At 43.2% G+C, this 23,438-nt stretch overlaps 1 protein-coding gene across 15 annotated transcripts in view; it reads left to right on the top strand.

Annotated features, from left to right (window-relative positions):
• The first annotated feature begins 292 nt into the window (after positions 1–292).
• The window catches only part of LOC110492173 (protein phosphatase 1 regulatory subunit 12B), a 38,038-nt gene continuing 14,892 nt past the window's right edge, over positions 293–23,438 (top strand). For 5 of the 15 annotated variants that reach the window (XM_036947125.1, XM_021566248.2, XM_036947121.1 and 2 more), the window contains exons 1-5: positions 298–515; positions 1,977–2,067; positions 5,608–5,826; positions 6,012–6,150; positions 6,486–6,610. In XM_036947125.1, the coding sequence (XP_036803020.1) occupies positions 496–515; positions 1,977–2,067; positions 5,608–5,826; positions 6,012–6,150; positions 6,486–6,610 (594 nt within the window). In that variant the 5' untranslated portion in view covers positions 298–495. Of the gene's footprint in view, positions 516–1,976; positions 2,068–5,607; positions 5,827–6,011; positions 6,151–6,485; positions 6,611–13,439; positions 14,136–23,438 lie in introns of those variants that run through there. The other 10 variants (XM_036947126.1, XM_036947119.1, XM_036947116.1 and 7 more) reach the window with 7 other exon arrangements.

Here is a 23,438-nt window from a genome sequence, read left to right as displayed (position 1 = left end):
AAAACAAACTAAAATACAACACAAACATGACATTGCTTTGTAACAATGCACAATGGATTAGTATCGTTATACAATTATTTCTAAATTTGTGAAGACTACAACCATTTTGTGTATCTGCACTGAATCACTGATCTACAAATCATCTTGCACCCTCGTAATGTGATCAAGTTTAGCGAATCGTTGCAGCAGCTTGCTCAGGCCAATCCCCTCGCACGCTTGTGTAGTGTGTAAACTGCAGCTCTTGCATCAGGCTCTTGGAGACACAATTGGCTCAGATTGCCTCGCGGCCCGCCTACTGTATGAGTCTGTGTATTGACTGCGCTGTGCCTCGCCTTGCCTAGCTGATGGAGAGGAAACAGTCTCTCTCTCCTTTTCCTTCTCTCCCCTTCCCTGTTATCACTCCTCCCTCTCCCTCTCCCAGGATCCTATCCGGCCTCTCCCACTGCAGTCTCTCTCCACCGGCCTCAGTCTCTGACCTTCAGCTAGCCTGGGACCATGCAAGCCTGTCTGCCCAGGTATGGAACTCACCCCGACCCTTATCCTATCCCCTTATCTGCATGACTTCCCTGTGTTTTTACATGCAGAATGAAAAAGCTAGCTACTTCTTTTACTTTGATCCGAGATGGTGGTGTGGCCCCCTCACTGGTGTTTGGTATTGGAAGGTATTCCCTTCCCTGGAATTTGTAATGAACTGTGTGGGGAGTTGGTACCCCTGGGTTGTGTGTGTTAGCGCACAACCCAGGAGTGAGAGTGTATAGCTAAAGTTCTGTACATATTTAGTACACTCAATGGAAGGAAATAAATGTTTCTTCACATACCCCATTTAGGGTCATTACATTTTGTTGGTCAGGTTCAATAATACGGTCATTATAAATGGAATAGTAGATGCTGGTGCATTGGAACTAAAATACCTTCCACCAGCATGTTTAAATTACAACCCCAACCCCAAATGCATCCTATATAAATATTTGGTCTCAAATTTGACATGCTTAAGTCAAGTGTTTTTGAAACGTATGCAAAAGTATGTTATCTCCTATATGACTTTTGCCTAAAGTATTTTTATGATTGTGAATCTGCTACTGTGTAGAAATATGACTGTAATGTTGCTACAGAATCCCAGCTGCTGGTAATGTAACCATCCACAGCCCTTTAATCAGTGTTAAATAATGCAGTAGACTGAGGTCCTGAAAGACATCCTACTTAGGCTTTCTCTCAGGATGGAGGGTGTGGAGGGTGCCTCCCTGGCAGAGCAGAGGCTGATCAAGCAATACTCAGTACAGTAAAAGGGAGGGAGGGAGAGCAGCCTGTAGCCGGTACTAGTGGGAACAACATTAGCCATTACCCTGAATGCTGCTTACTCGACTTTTCCTCTCTCTGTCTTTGGAGCCCAATGCCTGCTTACGTGGCTGTCACTCAGGGTTCATTGATTGGCTACTGAGACATGAAACATAATCATGAAAGGAATACCACACAGTCCTAAGAGAATTGTACTATTGATTATAGCGCCAAGCATTGAGGAGGGGATTCAGTCCTTTGGTTATTATTGTGAACTTATTGTGTACTTTGTGTAGTCCATTGTTCTTTTGTGATTTGCGTTCTGTGGTCTTTCATTAAGTATATCATGACATGAATAACTAAGATGTTTAAGTTGTTGAGCGATGGAATGAAGAGCCACTTCAACATAATGAGGACGCAATTACATGTAACCTGCTCTGAATATCTGTTTTGGTAGTACCTTTCAGAGTGATCACTTCCCATGAAGATTATGGATGTGTTTGATTGCACTGCTACCCTCTTATTTCTTCTTAAAGGTTGTGATGATAATTTGAGCCTAATGTCAACTCACCCTGATACGTTGTTACCTCGTGCTGTGCTAGTGTACTGCGTGACAGTGTGTCCAGAGTTCATTGAAACTATTTATAGGGCATGGCAGCTATGTCCTCCAAAGTGCAGCTGTCCTGTTTCCAACCCTGCAGGTCATATCTAACCCCGGTGAGAGATGAGGAGGCAGAGTCTCAGAGGAAGGCCAGGTCTCGCCAGGCCAGGCAAACCCGCAGATCCACACAGGTACATCCCAAGGGCCAATTTCCCAGACACAGATTAAGTCTAGCCCTGGAGTGAAAATGCATGGTCAATGGAAATCCCCCATTAGGAATACAAGACAAGGCTTAGTCTGTGTCAGGGAACCCAACCCCAAGATATGCTTTACTCCTCATGTGGTTTTATTGTACTATTTATCTATAGCAGGTATTTCCAAACTGGGGTCCTCGAAATGCCGTTGGGGGTACACCAAATAAAACCATATTTTTTCTTCACATTTTCAAACAGTATATTTATATTTTCAACAGGGCTATACATTTTGTCCGGACTTCTGGCAGTCTCTATGGGGGTGCCACAAAGTTCAATCCTGAGGCCGACTCTCTCCTCTGTATACATCAATGATGCCGCTCTTGCTGCTGGTGATTCTCTGATCCACTTCTACGCAGACGACACCATTCTGTATACTTCTGGCCCTTCTTTGGACACTGTGTTAACTAACCTCTAGACAAGCTTCAATGCCATACAACCCTCCTTCCGCAGACTCCAACTGCTCTTAAATGCAAGTAAAACTAAATGCATGCTCTTCAACCGATTGCTGCTCACACCTGCCCGCCCGTCCAGCATCACTACCCTGGACGGTTCTGACTTAGAATATGTGGACAAATACCTAGGTGTCTGGTTAGACTATAAACTATCCTTCCAGACTCACATTAAGCATCTCCAATCCACAATTAAATCTAGAATCGACTCCCTATTTCGCAACAAAGCATCCTTCACTCATGCTGCCAAACATATCCTCGACTTCGGCGATGTCATTTACAAAATAGCTTCCAACACTCTACTCAGCAAATTGGATGTAGTCTATCACAGTGCCATCCGTTTTGTCACCAAAGCCCCATATACTACCCACCACTGCGACCTGTATGCTCTCGTTGATTGGCCCTCACTTCATATCCATCGCCAAACCCACTGGCCTAAGGTCATCTATAAGCCTATGCTAGGTAAAGCCATGCCTTATCTCCACTCACTGGTCACTATAGCAGCACCCACCCGTAGCACGCGCTCCAGCAGGTATATTTCACTGGTCACCCCCAAAGCTAATTCCACCTTTGGCCACCTTTCCTTCCCGTTCTCTGCAGCCAATGATCGGAACGAACTGCACAAATCACTGAAGCTGGAGACTCATATCTCCCTCACTAACTTTAAGCACCAGCTGTCAGAGCAGCTCACAGATCACTCCACCTGTACATCGCCCATCTGTAAATAGCCCATCCAACTACCTCATCCCCACACTGTTATTATATATTTTTTTGTTGCTCCTTTGTTGCACCCCAGTATCTCCACTTGCACACTCATCTTCTGCACATCTATCACTCCTGTGTTTAATTGCTATGTTGTAATTATTTCACCACTATGGCCTATTTATTGCCTTACCTCCCTTATCCTACCTCATTTGCACACATTGTATATATACTTTTTCTATTTTATTACTGACTGTATGTTTGTTTATTCCATGTGTAAACATTTGAGTGAGGTTTGTTTCTCAGCTGAGTAGCCTCGTTTCACTGCCAAAAAATCTAATTAAACCATCTAGTGTTCAGCAAAAGAACAACAATGTGAAATACAGGTAGCCTAGACAAATAATTAACATCCAATCACATTAACCGTTACTCTCTCGCAGGAAACCTTCACTCTTTCGCAGACCTTTAGAAACGAAACATGACCATTTGAAAAATTAGCCACAAGAGTTTTTTGAGCGTGAATAAAGACGACTTTCGAGTAGTAAGAAATGTATAAAAGCAACAGATACCATATAGTGAGCTAGGACAGGCAAGCCCCATACTGTTGTGGAGGACTTAATTCTTCCAGCTGCCGCAGATATGGCTGGGGCAATGCTGGGGGAAAAGACCAAAAAACTATACAGACAATGCCTTCATCAAACAACACTGTTTCACAACGCATCAGTGACATGGCAGGAGATGTTTTGAAACAATTACTGCTTCGCATATAAGCCAGTGAATTATGTGTTACAGATGGATGAGTCAACAGATGTGGCGGGCTTGGCACAGCTCCTGTTATATGTCCGTTACGTTTATAGGGGATCAATTAAGGAAGAGATCCTCTTCAGCAAACCACTGGAAACCAGGACAACATGAGAGGATGTTTTTAAAGTGCTGGACAGCTTTGTGACATCAAATGGACTTTGGTGTCTGTACTGATGGGGCAAAAGCCATCGCAGGGAGACATAGTGGAGTGGTAACGTGCGTGCAAGAAGTTGATCCCAACGCCACTTGGGTACACTGCAGCATCCACCGAGAGGCTCTTGCTGCCAAGGGAATGCCTGACAGCTTGAAAGATGTTTTGGACACGACAGTGAAAATGGGCCCCTGAACATTTTCTGCATTATGCATTGATATGGGCAGCGACCATGTAACGCTTTTACAACATACAGAAGTGCGCAGGTTATCAAGGGGCAAAGTTTTGACAAAAAAAATTTAATTGAGAAAAGAGCTTAAAGTTTTTTTTACTGACCATAATTTTCACTTGTCTGACCACTTGCATGATGATGAGTTTCTCACACGACTGGCCTATCTGGGATTACAGGGACTCTCCGCAACTATATTCAATGTGAGGGACAAAATTGAGGCTATGATTAAGAAGTTATAGCTCTTTTATGTCTGCATTAACAAGGACAACACATGGGTCTTTCCATCATTGTATTATTTTTTTGTGTGCAAATTAACTCAAGCTTACGGACAATGTCAAATGTGATATAGCGAAGCACCTGAGTGAGCTGGTTGCGCAATTACGCATGTACTTTCCCTAAACGGACGACTCAAACAACTGGATTCGTTATCCCTTTCATGCCCTGCCTCCAGTCCACTTACCGATATCTGAACAAGAGAGCCTCATCGAAATTGCAACAGGCGGATCTGTGAAAATTTGAATTAATCAGAAGCCACTGCCAGATTTCTGGATGGGGCTGTGCTCAGTTTCTTGCCTTGCCATATCTCGCTATTAAGACACTGATGCCCTTTGCAACCACGTACCTATGTGAGAGTGGATTCTCAGCCCTCGCTACCATGAAAACTAAATACAGGCACAGACTGCGTATGGAAAATGATTTAAGACTGAGGCATTCTCCAATACAACCCAACATTGCAGAGTTATTCTTCTCATTAACCTGTGATGAGTTAGTCACTATTTTTGATGAACAAATAAGGTTTTATATGTAAGATGGCTAAATAAAGAGCAAAATTATTGATTATTATGATATTATTATTTGTGCCCTGGTGCTATAAGAGCTCTTTGTCACTTCCCACGAGCCGGGTTGTGACAAAACTCACACTCATTCTTATGTTTAATAAATGTATTGTATATTGTGTGTGTGGCAGGCTTACAATGATGGCAAAAAACAACATTTGATAGTGTGCTGACCATGATGCTAGAGGGGGTACGCAGCTGGAGGTTGAATGTTTGAAGGTGTACGGGACCATAAAATGTTTGGGAACCACTGATCTATAGTATCGTGTTGATCTTAGGATGTACTGTCTGCATCTTCGTCAGGGTGTGACCCTGTCTGAACTGAAGGAGGCTCAGAGGACCTACAGTCTGTCTCCTCTGGACAGAGACAGACAGACAGAGGATGGATGTAGCAGACTGACTGACAGGTCCTGTCTGCCGGGGAGAGGGTCTACTGAGGACAGAGGAGAGGCCAGGTCCAGCCTGGCCCAGTATGTGGAGACAGAGGATCACAGTCCTACATGGAGCAGGGAGCTAGACGAGGTGGGGATAAAACTTGAGTCATTTAGCATTGACCTTTCACCTCAGGATCTTATTATTGTCATTGGTTATTGTTTATAGATAATCTATGAATGGCATTTTGTGAGAGGTCATCTTGTACTATAGTAGCTGTGTCGTTTAAGGTTCAGATGAGCCAAGTATTGAAGCACTGTTTTTACCATTTTAAGCTTGGAAATCATATATCAAGGCTAGAGACCATGGAGGCAGAGTATTCCACTGCAGGACCAGGGCTCATGTCTCCCTCTGCCAGTGGGCTCTATCCCCGGCCTTTCTCCTCCAGCCTGGCCAACCGCACATTCTCCAAAGGTCAGCAACCACACATTGTACACAGTCAGACAGAAACGACTGAATCCAGATGTTTGTATTTTACTCAAGCACGTTTTAAGGAAGTTGCTTTGCTACAGAAATGTTACTGTATCGATATATCCTTGTCATGTGATGTACAGTATGTACCATAGGAATAAATTGTTACACCTGACACCCTTCGTCCTATGATTATGTAAGACTGTCTCAGTCAGTCCATCGGTTTTCATTTGTTTTGTTGATATTTTTTACTGTAAGAACTCTATAGGATAAATAACTTGGCATGGTTAGGCGCAGTAACTGTTTAGTGATTGTCTCTTATCATGTGAATACTGTAGAAGTTGAATGGAAAGATGAAAACCAGAACCCCGTTGAGGATCCCTCCAAACGTGGCCTCGCCACAAGAGAGAAACATCTTTGCTTCTGTGACCAAGAGGCAGATGAAACCTACCAGACTTTTAAGGTATGTGGGTTTGATCAAATTCACTACCAACGTTAAAGCTATGATCTCATAGATTTGACATTTTTCAGAAATGAACAACAAAAAATATAAACTCCATCTGTGACATTTTCAGCTACCACTAGGTGGTGACAAAAGAAAGTATTATTTCAGTACAGTGCCATTCTCCTCCCAGATGATGGGCCATTTGTTGAGCAACATTAGTTGCATTTGCAATGGGGAGTTGTATTATATTCTATTACACACTTCACTGACTATATTGTCAGAGTAATAGCAGGAGATTTCTATGACTCTTGAAATACACTACATTGACATTCCTTCATTCATTCTAGTCATTTAGCAGACTCTCTAATTTCAGAGCGACTTAAAGTAGTGACGTTGAATGCCACGTTGAAATTTTCATATTTGTTCGTACTGGTCCCCTGTGGGAATCGAACCCACAACCATGGCATTGCAAGTGTCATCCTCTGCCAATTGAGCCACACGGGACCAAAAGTATGTGGACACCTGTTCGTCAAACATCTCATTCCAAAATCATGGGCATTAAAAGGGAGTTGATCCCCCTTTTGCTGCTAGAACGGCCTGCACTCTTCTAGGAAGGCTTTTTACTAGATGTTGGAACATTGCTGCGGGGACTTGCTTCCATTCATCCACAAGAGCATTAGTGAGGTTGGGCACTGATGTTGGGCGATTAGGCATGGCTCGCAGTCTGCGTCCCAATTCATCCCAAAGGCCTTCGATGGGGTTGAGGTCAGGGCCCTGTCCAGTCAAGTTCTTCCACATCAATGTTGAGAAGCCATTTCTGTATGGACCTCGCTTTGTGCACGGGGGCATTGTCATGATGAAACAGGAAAGGGCCTTCCCCAAACTATTGCCAAAAAGTTGGAAGCACAGAATCGTCTAGAATGTCATTGTATGCGGTAGCGTTAAGATTTCCCTTCACTGGAACAAAAGGGCCTAGCCCGAACCATGAAAAGCAGCCACAAACCATTATTCTTCTTCCATCAAACTTTATAGTTGGCGGTATGCATTCGGGCAGGTTTCGTTCTCCTGGCATCCACCAAACCCAGGTTTTTTCGTCAGACTGCCAGATGATGATGCGTGATTCATCACTCCAGATAATAAAATGTATTGGACATGATTTGGAAAGGCACACACCTGTCTATATAAGGTCCCACAGTTGACAGTGCATGTCAGAGCAAAAATCAAGTCATGAGATCGAAGGAAATGTCCGAGACAGGATTGTGTCAAGGCACAGATCTGGGGAAGGGTACCAAAACATTTCTGCTGCATTGAAGATCCCCAAGAACACAATGGCCTCCATCATTCTTAAATGGAAGAAGTTTAGAACCACCAAACTGAGCAATCAGGGGAGAAGGGCTTTGGTCAGTGAGGTGACCAAGAACCCAATGGTCACTCTGACAGAGCTCTAGAGTTCCTCTGTGGAGATGGGAGAACCTTCCAGAAGACAACCATCTCTGCTGCACTCCACCAATCAGGCCTTTATGGTAGAGTGTCCAGACGGAAGCCATTCCTCAGTAAAAGGCACATGACAGCCCGCTTCTCTTCAAGATTTTCTGGTCGGATGAAACCAAGATTATTTGGCCTGAATGCCAAGCATCATGTCTGGAGGAAACCTGGCACCATCCCTACGGTGAAGTATGGTGGTGGCAACATCATGCTGTGGGGTTGTGGGACTGGGAGACTAGTCAGGATTGAAGCAAATATTAAAAGAAAAGTACAGAGAAATCCTTGATGAAAACCTGCTCCAGGGCTCTCAGGACCTCAGACTGGAGTGAAGGTTCACCTTCCAACAGGACAACGACCCTAAGCACACAGCCAAGACAATGCAGGAGTGGCTTCGGGACAAGTCTCTGAATGTCCTATATTGGCCCATCCAGAGCCCGGACTTAAACCTGATCGAACATCTCTGGAGAGACCTGAAAATAGCTGCGCAACGACGCTCCCCATCCAACCTGACAGAGCTTGAGAGGATCTGCAGAGAAGAAAGGGAGAAACTTCCCAAATACAGGTGTGCCAAGCTTGTAGCGTCATACCCAAGAAGACTCTAGGTTGTAATCGCTGTCAAATATGCTTCAACAAAGTGCTGAGTAAAGGGTCTGAATACTTATGTAAATGTAATATTTGCTTTGTCATTATGGGTATTGTGTGTAGATTAATGAAAAAACAACAACATTCATTTTGGAAAAGGCTGTAACCCAACAAAATGTGGAAAAAGTCAAGGGGTCTGAATATTTTCCGAAGGCACTGTATGTGTGTGCGTGTGTGTTTACATGTGCTTGCTTTTCTTTGATACAAAGTATTGATTCACATCTGATCAGTAGTGTCGCATACACAGGCCGTGAAAGTGTTATGTATTGCCAGAGGAGCTGTACTGCAATGTTAGTGTAGTTTGAATGTTTGTGATAGAGCTGTTGTGTCACACTGGGAGAGAGTCCAGGGCAGGGGGCAGCACCCACACACCCCATTTTTTTTTTATTTCACCTTTATTTAACCAGGTAGGCCAGTTGAGGACAGGTTCTCATTTACAACTGCGACCCTCTCCTTCCCTTTCCTTCAACCACATCACATGCTCCAGGTATCTTGACATTCCATACCATATTGGGCAAAACGGAGAGCTTCTCTCCTGCGTCTTAGCCTTGAATTCTGCAGCCAGAATCATACTGTTCTCTCTCTCGCTCGCTCTCTCTCTCTCTCTCTCTCTCTCTCTCTCTTTCTCTAATGGTGTTTTCCTTCTACCTGTAGGTTAGACATCTGCACAAATCTTCTCTCTGCCCCGATGGCAAAATGTGTAGAATTGCAGGAAATTAACTCTAAAACTCTAAAAACGTTCTCTCTGGTGTCAAGATGGGGGCACACTAAAATGTTTTGCTCGCAATAAAATCTCACTTGGGGCCCCATAAAAGGCTTATGTGGGTATGGATGTGGGTACGCAGACACGCAAGCCACTCATGATGAGTTCAGATTTTTGGTGGCCCCCACCTACATCGAAGTTGCCCATCCCTGTGTTAGAGGTTTCATGATGCTTGCATCTAAACCAAAGCAGATACTTTTAAGATTGTTCTAGAAATCAGTTGGGGTCTCTAGAAGCTTCAATATGAGGTCCTAAACCTAGCGTGAAAGTGCATCCTTGTATGGGCTGTGTTTTCGTCCCAGGCGTAATGCAAGGCATTATGGCTGGGATGTGAGGTAACAACCTGGCCTATGTTAAAAGTGTTCAAAAAGTACACTGTGTTTGTTAGGTGTGTTAAAATAAGTACTTATTGAAAGGCAAAAAAGCTTTTGCATTGTGTTGAATTGGGTTTGGAAAATGAAGATAGGCATGGTTTTAAAAAGGTAGTGGTAACGTTTAATTCAGTACAGAAATCTGTAGGTGGCTTAACTTACCCTGTCCTGAGGCTCATCTGTGCCAAGAGACCACCTTTTTGGACAAGCTACGGTATGTTTTAAAAACTGGAATGTATACATGAATTCGGATTATTTCCAGGGATACACAACATCCTGAAATATATGTAAATATCTTTGTTAGAAATAATACTATATTTCCCTTGATGGAGTAATACTGAATGTAAAACAATCCTCAACTTACCCCACTCTCCCCTACAGTGAAATGGAGATTCCCAGAAATAGATACTAACAGGGGGGAAAGAGAGAGAGGGAGTAGGCTAAGGCGATTTGGGGGATGCCGGTGCAGTGGAGGGGAGTCCCAGAGAAGAATGTAGATTAACTTGGAGATGGTGTACTGTAGTGTGAGAGGGGTAGTGATTGCTTTTTGAGCTCACTGTCTCTATTTCACTGTCCCATGGTGGAATCCCAGACATGGACAGTCCGTAACATGAGCTTTCCTCAGCTTTTAAACCCAGGCCTAAATCTGACTGTGATAATTGGCCCCTTAACCAGACAGCAAGGTTTTATCTGGAAAGGATGGAAAGGTGACCACAGGCCACATTACCAACAATGAACTCTGCTTGCCTCTATGTCTATAATGATCTTAGCAGAACCCAGGCCAGAGACAGGTGCAGTAGATCTCAGCTGGAGTCCTCTCCATTCTTTCACTACTCTGAAATGGGATAATTAACGTGGAGGCTGATGGAACGAGAGAAAGAGAGAGAAAAAACCCAGAGAGAAAGACTTTGCTCCTAGGCATAAGTTCTACTTTCTTCAGCTCCTGACGCAGAGATTATGTTATCAGAGAGCTTCCTGTTCCCTCTACTTTCCTCATTTCCCAACTTCATTAATATGTCTTATTCCATTATTCAGAGATAAACACAGGAGTGTTTGATAGGCCTACTCTCAGTGTAAGGAGAGCTAGTTCTGTATAGCCCATCACGGCAAGGAGCTTAGCTGTGTGTGCTACAGAGATTCAGCAGTTCTGTTGTTGCAGAGAGCAGGTTGGCTTAGGAGGGTTGAGAGTAGTATTAGAACTCCAGAGTATCTGTAAACTCTGAGGTTCTCAGAACTCATCATCTCTAAGCTGTGACTTAGGCCAAGGTACAGCTCATCCCCCCGTAAAGATGCTAAAGATCTTGACAGACCAGCGAAGGCAAGAAAACAGATGGAGAGAGAGTCTGACTGTCTGAATGTATCTGTATGTGTTATTATGTGTGTGTCTGTCTCCCCGTGACTGTTTGGGTTTTGGCCTCTCTTAGACTTGTAGAATGACCCCACACCAGGGATCTGTCTCTGCCAGTAACACTTAAAGGGACATTTAAAAAAAAATCGACTTCATATTCATCATCTCCAGCAACACACCCAACATCAACATATTTGAAAATAGCGCATTTCTATGTTTTGCAGGGAAAAATATAGAGGAGGATACGTGTTTCCAATGACATCATCAACCAATTAGTAGGCAATGCCCACTCATAACTGTTTAAAATCACATGATGCATACTGATGATGTCATTGGAAACACTGATCTTCTATCTTTTTTACTACAAAACATAGAAAAGCGCCACTTTCACATATGTTGATGTTGGGGTGGTGCTGGTAATGATGAATATGAAGTTGGAAAATTGTGAATTTTCCCTTTAAACTAGTCAAGCAGCTACTATCCACTCCTTGAAAAGTATTTAGTATTTATGTAGTATTTATTGTACATCTGCCAGAGTAACATATGATGACATTAACCTGATTACTTCAAAGTAAGTGTTTAAGGACCAGAGTTATTCTGAGTCGGAGGGGGAGAGAGGAAAGGAGAGGAGGAGACCATAGCCAAGTGATGTATGAGAATGTTCCATATGGAAGGTCATGAAGGAAAGAGTCAGTCTACTCAACCTAAGCCCCAGATCCAGTGTGGGGAACTCCAGCTGAAATCAACTCTTTATATAGGTCTCAGCAGGCCTATCTCCACAGCCAGAACCAGTGCAGTTCACTGCCACAGAGAAGCTATTGGACTTCCTGTGTAGAAATGCAGACTGTCCAGCACCCTATTCCCTATATAGTGCACTATTTATGACCAAGGCCCATAGTGCTCTGGCCAAAAGTAGTGCATGTTGTAGGGAATAGGGTTCCATTTGGGATACAAACAGACTCTCCAGCACATAGATGGCCATTGAGGCAGGCTGGTTAGAATATGAACTGGAACAATTCATATGGACAGATTGGATTCTCATATTTGATATATGTGAAACTTCTATGGTTCTTATCTATGGGCCATGAAGCACAGATAATGTATCATTGAGATGACATGGCACAAGTCAAAAACTCCAGGTTTTAAATCACACAGGTCTAATGTGCAAAACCAATGTGCATTAGACAGTCGTCAAAGTTCAGACTTTAAAAAGAAAAAGATCAAACTTTGAAAATGTGCTCAGATCTCAGTTAGCAGATTTACTTTATCTGATTCTGTCTCGTTGCCTTGCTACAGTTGAATGGCTGTATTTGCCCTGTGCAAAGAGACGGACCTCAGTCCTCAGTATGACTCAGATGTTGGGAAGGGGGCACCAGGCCAGGGCTCAAAACTAGACCGCCAGGCCAGAATTCATTCTCTCTCATTCACTCTCTCTCTCTCTCTCTCTTTCTCTCTCTCTCTCTCTCTCTCTCTCTCTCTCTCTCTTTCTCTCTCTCTCTCTCTTTCTCTCTCTCTCTCTCTCTCATTCACTCTCTCTCTCTCTCTCTCTCTCTCTCTCTCTCTCTCTCTCTCTCTCTCTCTCTCTCTCATTCACTCTCTCTCTCTCTTTTCAGTAGATGAATGAGGAAGATAAAAGAGTTCAGGAACAGCCACATCGCTGCAAAACTCTATAAAAGGAAGGTAACAGTGAGACTATGGCCTGTGTGTGCAGACTGAGAGGAAGGATTGGGGGATGGGGGAACAGGGGTTTGGGGGGTTGTGTAAGATAGAGAAATCCCGCAGCGACGTATTCATATTTCTGTCTTCTAGAACCCCATGCAGTTGCCACAGATTGAGTAATTGTTGCCTCTGTGTGTGCTAACCGACAACACAGGAAGAAATCAAGTGTACAATTAGCCCATGAGCTCAGCTCACTGTCATGGTTGTTACAGCAGCATGGCAAGTACCAAGAAACAGATTGTGAAAAACAGAGAGGGCTCGGACGCAGTGGCCAAATGTCCAAATATCAACACTCGTACTAACATCACTTCTCCCTGAAGCGTCATGGGAGGACAGGGTTACTTGACCGGTCACTGTTGATCTCGACTCCCCCCTACTTCTGTCTGTCTACTCCCCCCTTTCCTTATCCTCATCCACATCAATGGACAGTTTTTGCCCAGAGCCTGTACACAACAGAGCCTCTGGCAGCCTGCCAGAGAGTACTGCCAGAGCTGGAGTGAGCAGGGAGAGAGGGGAGTGAGTGAAGGGTGAGGGAGTCAGTTGGGACTGGAGAGTTGGGAGAGGGAGAGGGAGGGAGATGGAGAGAGTGAATATTTAGAGAAACATGGGAAGCGAGATCATCTGGAACAAACTGTTCACTGTGGTTGGGTTTGTCTTTGGGTGCGAGGACTTTGATGTACAACAGGGTCTCTGAGTGCTAACGCTGTGGTCTAACGATCCTCAACTAAGTTGATTAGTCGACCTCTTGAGTAAAACAGGGGTGCGTGTGTTTGTAGTTGTACGAGTTAAGAGGATAACTTTATTTTGGTTGTTTTCATTCTTGTCTAATGATTGTTTTTCTGTCTACACTTTGGGGAGGAAGAGAGGGTGAGTTCATATCAGCAGAAATAATTCCAGAGTTAGCAGCGCTCTCTCTCTCCAGCCCTCTGGACTGTGGATCGGGACTCCTCATACACGCATACACCTGTTGCTTAGGATCCCGGTGAGGCTAAGCGCAGCAGCAGCCACAGTCTGTGGATCTGTTCCTCTGTTCTGGACTGGAAGCCTCTGTCTGTGGACGGTACTGTCGAGGCTTGACCGGACCTGCGTCTGTGTTCTGGGTAGAGTGTGGAGATGTCATCTATGTACCCACGCACCAAGGAGCTGTCCAGGACTAGGAAGTCTCTGTCAGACTCACCACCCTCCTCACCCTCTCCCACGGCCAAGAACTTCAGAGTAAGACACCAACTGTTACCTCTCTTGTCGGATCCTCAGAGTAGTTTCTGTAGCCACTGTTTCAGCTTGAATCTTATTTGAACTGTAGAAACGAGTGTTCTCTACTAGTTTGAATTCCTACGAATTCTATTTAAATATCACTGATAGTCCCTAATCGTGTGTGTGTGTGCGTGTGTGCGGGCGGGCGCCTTGGCTATCAAAGGCTCTTAAATGATGATTATGTTGTGGCCGGTTTACTCCCAGCTCTTACTGTAATTGTCACCTCTAGTGTGCTGATCCAATATCACTCTACGTTATAAGCCTAAAAAAAACACCTGACATTACGTGGGTGTTAGTATCTGATATATCATCCAGACTCATTTGATCTGCTGCTCATAGAGAGAGAAAAGGCTTCTCTGTAGATTAGATGTATTTAGTTCTGTGCTCTGGAGGCTCCTTAACACATGACCAGACATGTCACTGTGCCAACCACCTGACAGTTGCACAACCCTTGAAAGAGAGAGGTGGGACTGGGGAGAATCTGCTTCAGAAGCACGGGGTACCTGGCAGCAAAGTCTGGAAAATATTTAGGTATTGAAACATTCCATTTGTGATTTCCTGTTGTTTTTCACAGTGTCTTATTAACTGATATGATTGACGTTTATTGATGTGTTATTTATTACCTGATTATCTCTTGGTATTGCCTCTGCCTTGGTAGCACAGAGCCACAGCGGAATGTGTTCATTTAAATAATAAAAAAGCACAAGACGAAAAGATGTCAAGCATAAAAGTCGGTTTTCAGATGGAAGTAATGGAGACAGGGGTTTAACTATCATGGCCCTCCACTACCACAGTACTGACAGTATAGTGTAATGGCCCTCCACTACCACAGTACTGACAGTATAGTATCATGGCCCTCCACTACCACAGTACTGACAGTATAGTATCATGGCCCTCCACTACCACAGTACTGACAGTATAGTGTCATGGCCCTCCACTACCACAGTACTGACAGTATAGTGTCATGGCCCTCCACTACCACAGTACTGACAGTATAGTGTCATGGCCCTCCACTACCACAGTACTGACAGTATAGTGTCATGGCCCTCCACTACCACAGTACTGACAGTATAGTGTCATGGCCCTCCACTACCACAGTACTGACAGTATAGTGTCATGGCCCTCCACTACCACAGTACTGACAGTATAGTGTAATGACCCTCCACTACCACAGTACTGACAGTATAGTATCATGGCCCTCCACTACCACAGTACTGACAGTATAGTGTCATGGCCCTCCACTACCACAGTACTGACAGTATAGTGTCATGGCCCTCCACTACCACAGTACTGACAGTATAGTGTCATGGCCCTCCACTACCACAGTACTGACAGTATAGTGTCATGGCCCTCCACTACCACAGTACTGACAGTATAGTGTCATGGCCCTCCACTACCACAGTACTGACAGTATAGTGTCATGGCCCTCCACTACCACAGTACTGACAGTATAGTGTAATGGCCCTCCACTACCACAGTACTGACAGTATAGTGTCATGGCCCTCCACTACCACAGTACTGACAGTATAGTGTCATGGCCCTCCACTACCACAGTACTGACAGTATAGTGTCATGGCCCTCCACTACCACAGTACTGACAGTATAGTATCATGGCCCTCCACTACCACAGTACTGACAGTATAGTATCATGGCCCTCCACTACCACAGTACTGACAGTATAGTATCATGGTCCTCCACTTCCACAGTACTGACAGTTTAGTATCATGGCCCTCCACTACCACAGTACTGACAGTATAGTATCATGGCCCTCCACTTCCACAGTACTGACAGTATAGTATCATGGCCCTCCACTACCACAGTACTGACAGTATAGTATCATGGCCCTCCACTACCACAGTACTGACAGTATAGTATCATGGCCCTCCACTTCCACAGTACTGACAGTATAGTATCATGGCCCTCCACTACCACAGTACTGACAGTATAGTATCATGGCCCTCCACTTCCACAGTACTGACAGTATAGTATCATGGCCCTCCACTACCACAGTACTGACAGTATAGTATCATGGCCCTCCACTACCACAGTACTGACAGTATAGTATCATGGCCCTCCACTACCACAGTACTGACAGTATAGTATCATGGCCCTCCACCACCACAGTACTGACAGTATAGTATCATGGCCCTCCACTACCACAGTACTGACAGTATAGTATCATGGCCCTCCACTACCACAGTACTGACAGTATAGTATCATGGCCCCCACTACCACAGTACTGACAGTATAGTATCATGGCCCTCCACTACCACAGTACTGACAGTATAGTATCATGGCCCTCCACTATCACAGTACTGACAGTATAGTATCATGGCCCTCCACTACCACAGTACTGACAGTATAGTATCATGGCCCTCCACTACCACAGTACTGACAGGACAGTACCATGGTCCTCCACTACCACAGTACTGACAGTATAGTATCATGGCCCTCCACTACCACAGTACTGACAGTATAGTATCATGGCCCTCCACTACCACAGTACTGACAGTATAGTATCATGGCCCCAACTACCACAGTACTGACAGTAGAGTATAATGGCCATCCACTACCATAGTACTGACAGAGTATCATGGCCCTACACTACCACAGTACTGACAGTATTGTATCATGGCCCTCCACTACCACAGTACTGACAGTAGAGTGTCATGGCCTTCCACTACTACAGTACTGACAGTAGAGTACCATGGCCCTCCACTACCTCAGTACTGACAGTATTGTATCATGGCCCTCCACTACCACAGTACTGACAGTAGAGTGTCATTATCCTCCACTACCACAGTACTGACAGTAGAGTATCATGGCCTTCCACTACCACAGTACTGACAGTAGAGTATCATGGCCCTCCACTACCACAGTACTGACAGTATAGTATCATGGCCCTCCACTACCACAGTCCTGACAGGACAGTACCGTGGTCCTTCACTACCTCAGTACTGACAGTAGAGTATCATGGCCCTCCACTACCACAGTACTGACAGTAGAGTATCATGGCCTTCCACTACCACAGTACTGACAGTAGAGTATCATGGCCTTCCACTACCACAGTACTGACAGTAGAGTACCATGGCCCTTCACTACCTCAGTACTGACAGTAGAGTATCATGGCCCTCCACTACCACAGTACTGACAGTAGAGTATCATGGCCTTCCACTACCACAGTACTGACAGTAGAGTACCATGGCCCTTCACTACCTCAGTACTAACAGTAGAGTATCATGGCCCTCCACTACCACAGTACTGACAGTAGAGTATCATGGCCCTCCACTACCTCAGTACTGACAGTGTCACGGTCTCCCAATACTATCAGGAGAATTCCAAAGCTCTGGAGCTCAGGCATGAAGTTTCCATGATGTCAGCACAGAATGAAGACATATTTGCAATATTTTCCTGGGAGACAAAAGTGCACGTAAAAAAGTGACTGGAAGTGGCATGGTGTGATATGTTTAGAACTCTCCTCATTGTTTATGGTGTAAACATGGTGCATTTCTCTCTGCCAAGGGAGATGTTTTGTTGTGTGCAGCAAAGCAGCAGACATTAAGCTACAGGCCTTGACTGTAAACAAGCAAACACGTCTGCCTCCTCAGAGGAAATGCTTAATGTCAAACTTTGGACAAGAGCGGAAATTTGGCCAGAAGTCCTGACGCCTCTCAGTACTTAGACGAGGAAAAGTCTTCCAAGCGAGAATAATAAGCCAAAATGGGGAGGTACTTTAGTTGTTTACTCTTATCAGTCATTTCCTAAATTATGTCCAGAAACATGCGAGATCTGCAGTGAATAGCTGGAAAAGCAGCATAGGCTTTTATGGTTATGTGTATAGTACAGTAGCCTATGGTCATTCCGGTAGGGTGGAACTCACTCATATTTTCCAGGCGGGTGAACGGGCAAGAGTCCAGGCAGCCAGCCTCGGGGATAAGAGGTGAGAAGAAGAGAGAGGAGGGGGCTGACCATTAAGGCGGTCTTTCAAGAAATTAAACACTTTGCAGAGCAATAACATTAAGCACAGCCTCGCTCTGATAGGCTTTGCTTCAGGGCTGGGACAGGGCGGGAGCTGATTATAAAGCATAGATAGTGTGTAGGAGGGAGTGATGGTAACTGTGGAGTGTTTATATACATTTCCTTCAGAAAGTATTCACACACCTTGACTGTTCCACATTTTGTTGTGTTACAGCCTGAATTTGAAAATGATTACATTTAGATTTTGTGTCACTGATCTCCACACAATATCCGGATTTTGTCCAAGTCGAATTATGTTTTAAGAAATGTTTACATAAATGTAAAAAATTAAAATAGAAATGTCTTGGATCAATAAGAATTCAACCATTTTGTTATGGCAAGCTTGAATAAGTTCAGGAGTAAAAATGTCCTTAACAAGTAACATAATAAGATGCATGGACTCTGTGTGCACTAATAGTTTTTAACATGATTTTTAAATGACTTCCCCTTCTCTGTACCCCACACATACTGTAAGGTACCTCAGTCGAGTGGTGGATTTCAAGCACATAGTCAACCACAAAGACCAGGGAAGTTTTCCAGTTGTTTGCAAAAAAGGGCACCTATTGGTAGATGGATTTTTTTTAAAGCTGACATTGAATATCCATTTGAACATGGTGCAGTTATTAATTACACTTCGAATGGTCTATCAAAAACCCAGTCACTACAAATATACAGACACCCTTCCTAACTCAGTTGCTGGAGAGGAAGGAAACCGCTCAGGGATTTCACCATGAGGCCAATGGTGACTTTAAAACAGTTGCGGAGTTTAATGGCAATGATAGGAGATAATTGAGGATGGATCAGAAACATTGTAATTACCTCACAATACTAACATAAATGACAGAGAAAAATACAAAATTGAATATTCAAAACATGCATACTTTTTGCAATAAGGCTCTAAAGTACTGCAAACAATGTGGCAAAGAAATAAACTTTATGTCCTGAATACAATCACATTTCAATCAATCAAATGTATTTATAAAGCCCTTTTAACATCAGCTGATGTCACAAAATGCTATTCAGAAACCCAGCCTACAACCCCAAACAGCAAGCAATGCAGATGCAGACGCATGGTAGAAGTACAACACCTTATGTTTGTTGCAAACACAACACATCACTGAGTACAACTCCTCATAAGCACAGGCAAAATCGTAGAGGAAAACTTGGTTCACTCTGCTTTCCAACAGACACTGGAAGACAAATTCACCTTTCAGCCAGACAATTACCTAAAACACAAGGTCAAATATACGCTGGAGTTGCTTACCAACATGACATTGAATGTTCTTGAGTGGCATTGTTACAGCTTTCACTTAAATCATCTTGAAAATATATGGCAAGAGTTGAAAATGTCTGTCTAACAACCAATTTGACAGAGCTTGAAGACATTTTTTAAGAATAATGGGCAAATATTGTTCAATCCAGGTGTCCAAGGCTCTTAGAGCCTTAACCAGAAAGACTCAGAGCCGCAATTGCTGTCAAAAGTGATTCTAACATGTATTGAATACTTATATAATCCGTGCTTTAGTGTTAGTGTTTTAGTGTTTAGTGTTATTAGTGTTTTATTTTCCATTAACTAAAAATAAAATCTTAAAATGTTCATCCACTTTGACATTAGTATTTTGTTTAGATCGTTGACAAAAAATTACAATCAAATAAATGTTAAGCATGCATGGAAGACTAAAGGCATAGAAACCATATATTATGAGGGTAATAGGACATACAATTATTTCCAGTACAGAATTTAAAAGCCATTTTGGACTGACCAATGTAGATATTTTTAAATACATGCAACTTCAAAGTTTCATATCACAAAATGTTGATTTGAAATCTTTTGGACATCTGAGCAATCTTGAGGGAATCCTATTTGAGTCAGAAAAGGATGTTCATATGATAGGTAAGATATACAAAACCTTGCAGAGAGCCTATCCAATGGACAATCTCTAAGGAAAAAATATGAACTATTGGAACCAAGATTTCAGATGAAATTATATTGGAATTAGGAATTTAACTAATGAAATTACAGTTTACTAAAATGTATGATTATTCCAGTATAAACTAATAACTAGAATTTATTATACAAGGGACAACATTCACAAATTGTACAGCACAGTCATGTCTTAAGTGTAAAACTAACAATGACTCAATAATCTATGCCTTCGGGGAATGCTTTAAAGTCCAAAAGCTATGGGCAGAGTTAGAAAGTTGTCTGTGAGAAGAATTACAGCATACATTTACTTTTAATCAGTCTGCATATTAAAAGACATGGCATATGAGGGTGCAGTGAGAGAAACAAAATGGTGCAGTTTGAGGCCATGTGGCAGAGAGTGATGCGGGCGCTGGAGATGGGGGTGTGAGTAGGTGGGTCTGGGTAGAGTGATGTCATTGATGTTTGTGTGTGTTTGTATGCTGTCGTTTGTATGTGTAAGTTTTGTATTGTTAAAAAAAATATATATATATATCAGTGTTTATTAAATCCCACTTTGTAACAATACAAAATGTGGAAAAAGTCCAGGCATGTGAATACGTTCTGAAGGGACTGTAGGGAGTGTACTAAAGGAGTGACCCTCCACAGCAGCCCAGTCAACCCCCAGCATGTGTACTGTACAGCAGCAGACCCTCTGTGTGCTGGTTGGTCGTGACGAGTTGTAAACCTATTGGCTGTGTGTTTGAACGCACAGTGCAGTTCATCAATCTAAGGTTGTGTTGTTATTTCTAACCTGTTGGAATGACTCCCCAGGCATCTGTTAGGCCTTACATGACTTATCCAGTCCCAGTCCCATGCCGATTCTGATTCTTTTTCTATAAATAGAGAGCGAGGACTGTGCGCAGTGCCATGACCAGGCGCAGTGCCATCAGGGTCCCATCATATATCTCTTTGTTATTCTATAAGGTTCTGCTAGATAACTCGGAACACAGTGTAGGTTGCATCCCTAAACTGCATCCTGAGGCACTCCTACTGCCCATCTCCATAGCTGCTCAGCCCCACTACAAAGTCTTGCAGCGTTTTGGCCCAATGCTGAGGAACCCAGATGTTTTTAGGTGAGATCAAAGCCCACATCACTGTTTGACTATGTTCATTTACAATGTTTCAGGATGCATACACATTGTAAAAGAATTAGAAATAAATTAACTTGGCAAGAATTTTTGATTAGCTCTGGGAAAAAAACATTGGGGAAATTCATCTCTGTAATTCATTAATCTGTGAAATAGCTCCCACATGTCTGATCCCCGAGCCTCTGGCCCGCTCACTCTAAGGCTATTAGAGCTAAAATAGAAGGAGATTTAGAAATGTCACAATGGATGTTTCTGCATGACCTAGATTGGTGGTTCCCAAACTGTGGTACTGGTTTGGGTACCCCTGCTATCTCCAAGCCAGCTCCAGGAGGTACCTGGAAATGACTAGTGCCATTATTCACAGTGTAAGAATATTTATGGAGACGTGTTGCTCAAAGCCCAAATTCCTTTACTATTAGTTCAGTACAAATTAGCACTCTTAAGTACATCAAAGTACATCAAATGTGAGAAAGTATGTCTGTTTGGATACTAATTGTAGCCTCAAGTGAGACTCAAGTGAGCTGCCTGTCTGTGAAACTGTAGATAGATTGTCAAAGACATGAGATCACCCAGTGTTAGTGTTTTATCCTGTACAGTTCATCAGAGCAGTCATCCAGGCCCTCTCATCCTTGGCCCTTCTTCATCAGATGTCACTGGGATCCCTCTGTCCCTGGATGGAGATGAGGCTGGATGGAGTCGAAGACATGACCACATAAGGCCAGGCAGCTTTGGCAGTGCTGTATAAACATTCACAGAGGAGAGGACTCTCTCGCATGATGCGCCTTGAATTGACCTCCCCTCCATGTGGATGTTACAGTGTATGAGCCTCCAAATAAAGACCAGGCACTTAGGTCTGCTTCTGCTCTTGGGTTTGTCCTGCATAGACTCACAGCAAACTGTAGCTTTAAAAAAAAACATATTGTACAACAGAGACATCTCATTAACTGTACTGTGTAAATTTATATTAATATGTATAAATGAATATTGTGTTAATAGTATTGTTGTTGTCTCGACAATACATAACTCTTATTTAATTTAGTATGTAATGTCTTATTTTGTTCTTGTCTATAACTGTTTTGTAATGTATTCTGTTTTTCTGTGGACCCCAGGAAGAGTATCTGGTGCATGTGCAATAGCTAATGGGGATCCTGATAAACTAAACTAAACAACAGTGCATTATCACATGCAGCTATCCATACAAAAGGAATCTGCAGTATTTGAATGGTGAACTGCAATGCACTTATAAAACAAGGTTTAAGATTTAGATATGATACATTTTCACCAGTTAGTTTTAATGTAATCAACTACTTTTTCAATGTAGCTTTAGCTTTCTAAACTATATTTCTCTGTAGCTTTATAGCTCAACTTCTTCCAGTGTGAAGTAATTGGTAGCTTGGTAAACTATATTTTCAGAGTAGCTTCCCCAACACTGACAGACCAGAGTGTCATCCAGAGTGGTTCCACAAAGTATAGATCCAGGGAATAAGCTGATCTCTTTGTAAGTGTTTAAAGGGCTCTCTTTCCCAGGCAGGAGAACAGCTCCAAATTTCAAAGAATGCAAGAGAACATGAGATCTGTCCAGACATCACAAGGATATCACACTCTGTCCTGTCTCTCCCTCTTTTTATCGCTCTCTCTTTTTCACAATTTCAAAATGTTCTCTGTATCGTGTCATGTCATAATGTGCACTTATCAAGGATCAGCAACCATGGGTCATGTCTACTGACTCTCAGTCCAGCACCCTACCCTACTCTGCCCCTTAGTCACTGTCACTAGCCGGCTAAAATCAGGTACTCTACCCTGCACCTTAAGGACTGCTGCCCTATGTACATAGTCATGAACACTGGTCACTTTAAACATTTTGACATACTATTTATGTACAGTTGAAGTCGGAAGTTTACATACACCTTAGCCAAATACATTTAAATTCAGTTTTTCACAATTTCTGACATTTAATCCTAGTAAAAATCCACTTTATTTTAAGAACGTGAAATGTCAGGATTATAGTAGAGAGAATGATTTATTTCAGATTTGATTTCTATCATCACATTCCCAGTGGGTCAGATGTTTACATACACTCAATTAGTATTTGGTAGCATTGCCTTTTATTTTTTTACTTGAGTCAAACGTTTCGGGTAGCCTTCCACAAGCTTCCCACAATAAGTTGTGTGAATTTTGGCCCATTCCGCCTGA

The sequence above is a fragment of the Oncorhynchus mykiss genome, chromosome 16 (assembly GCF_013265735.2).
Source record: "Oncorhynchus mykiss isolate Arlee chromosome 16, USDA_OmykA_1.1, whole genome shotgun sequence".
Lineage (NCBI taxonomy): Eukaryota > Metazoa > Chordata > Actinopteri > Salmoniformes > Salmonidae > Oncorhynchus > Oncorhynchus mykiss.
Note: the sequence above shows the minus strand (reverse complement) of the source record. Positions and strands in the feature narration are given on the sequence as shown.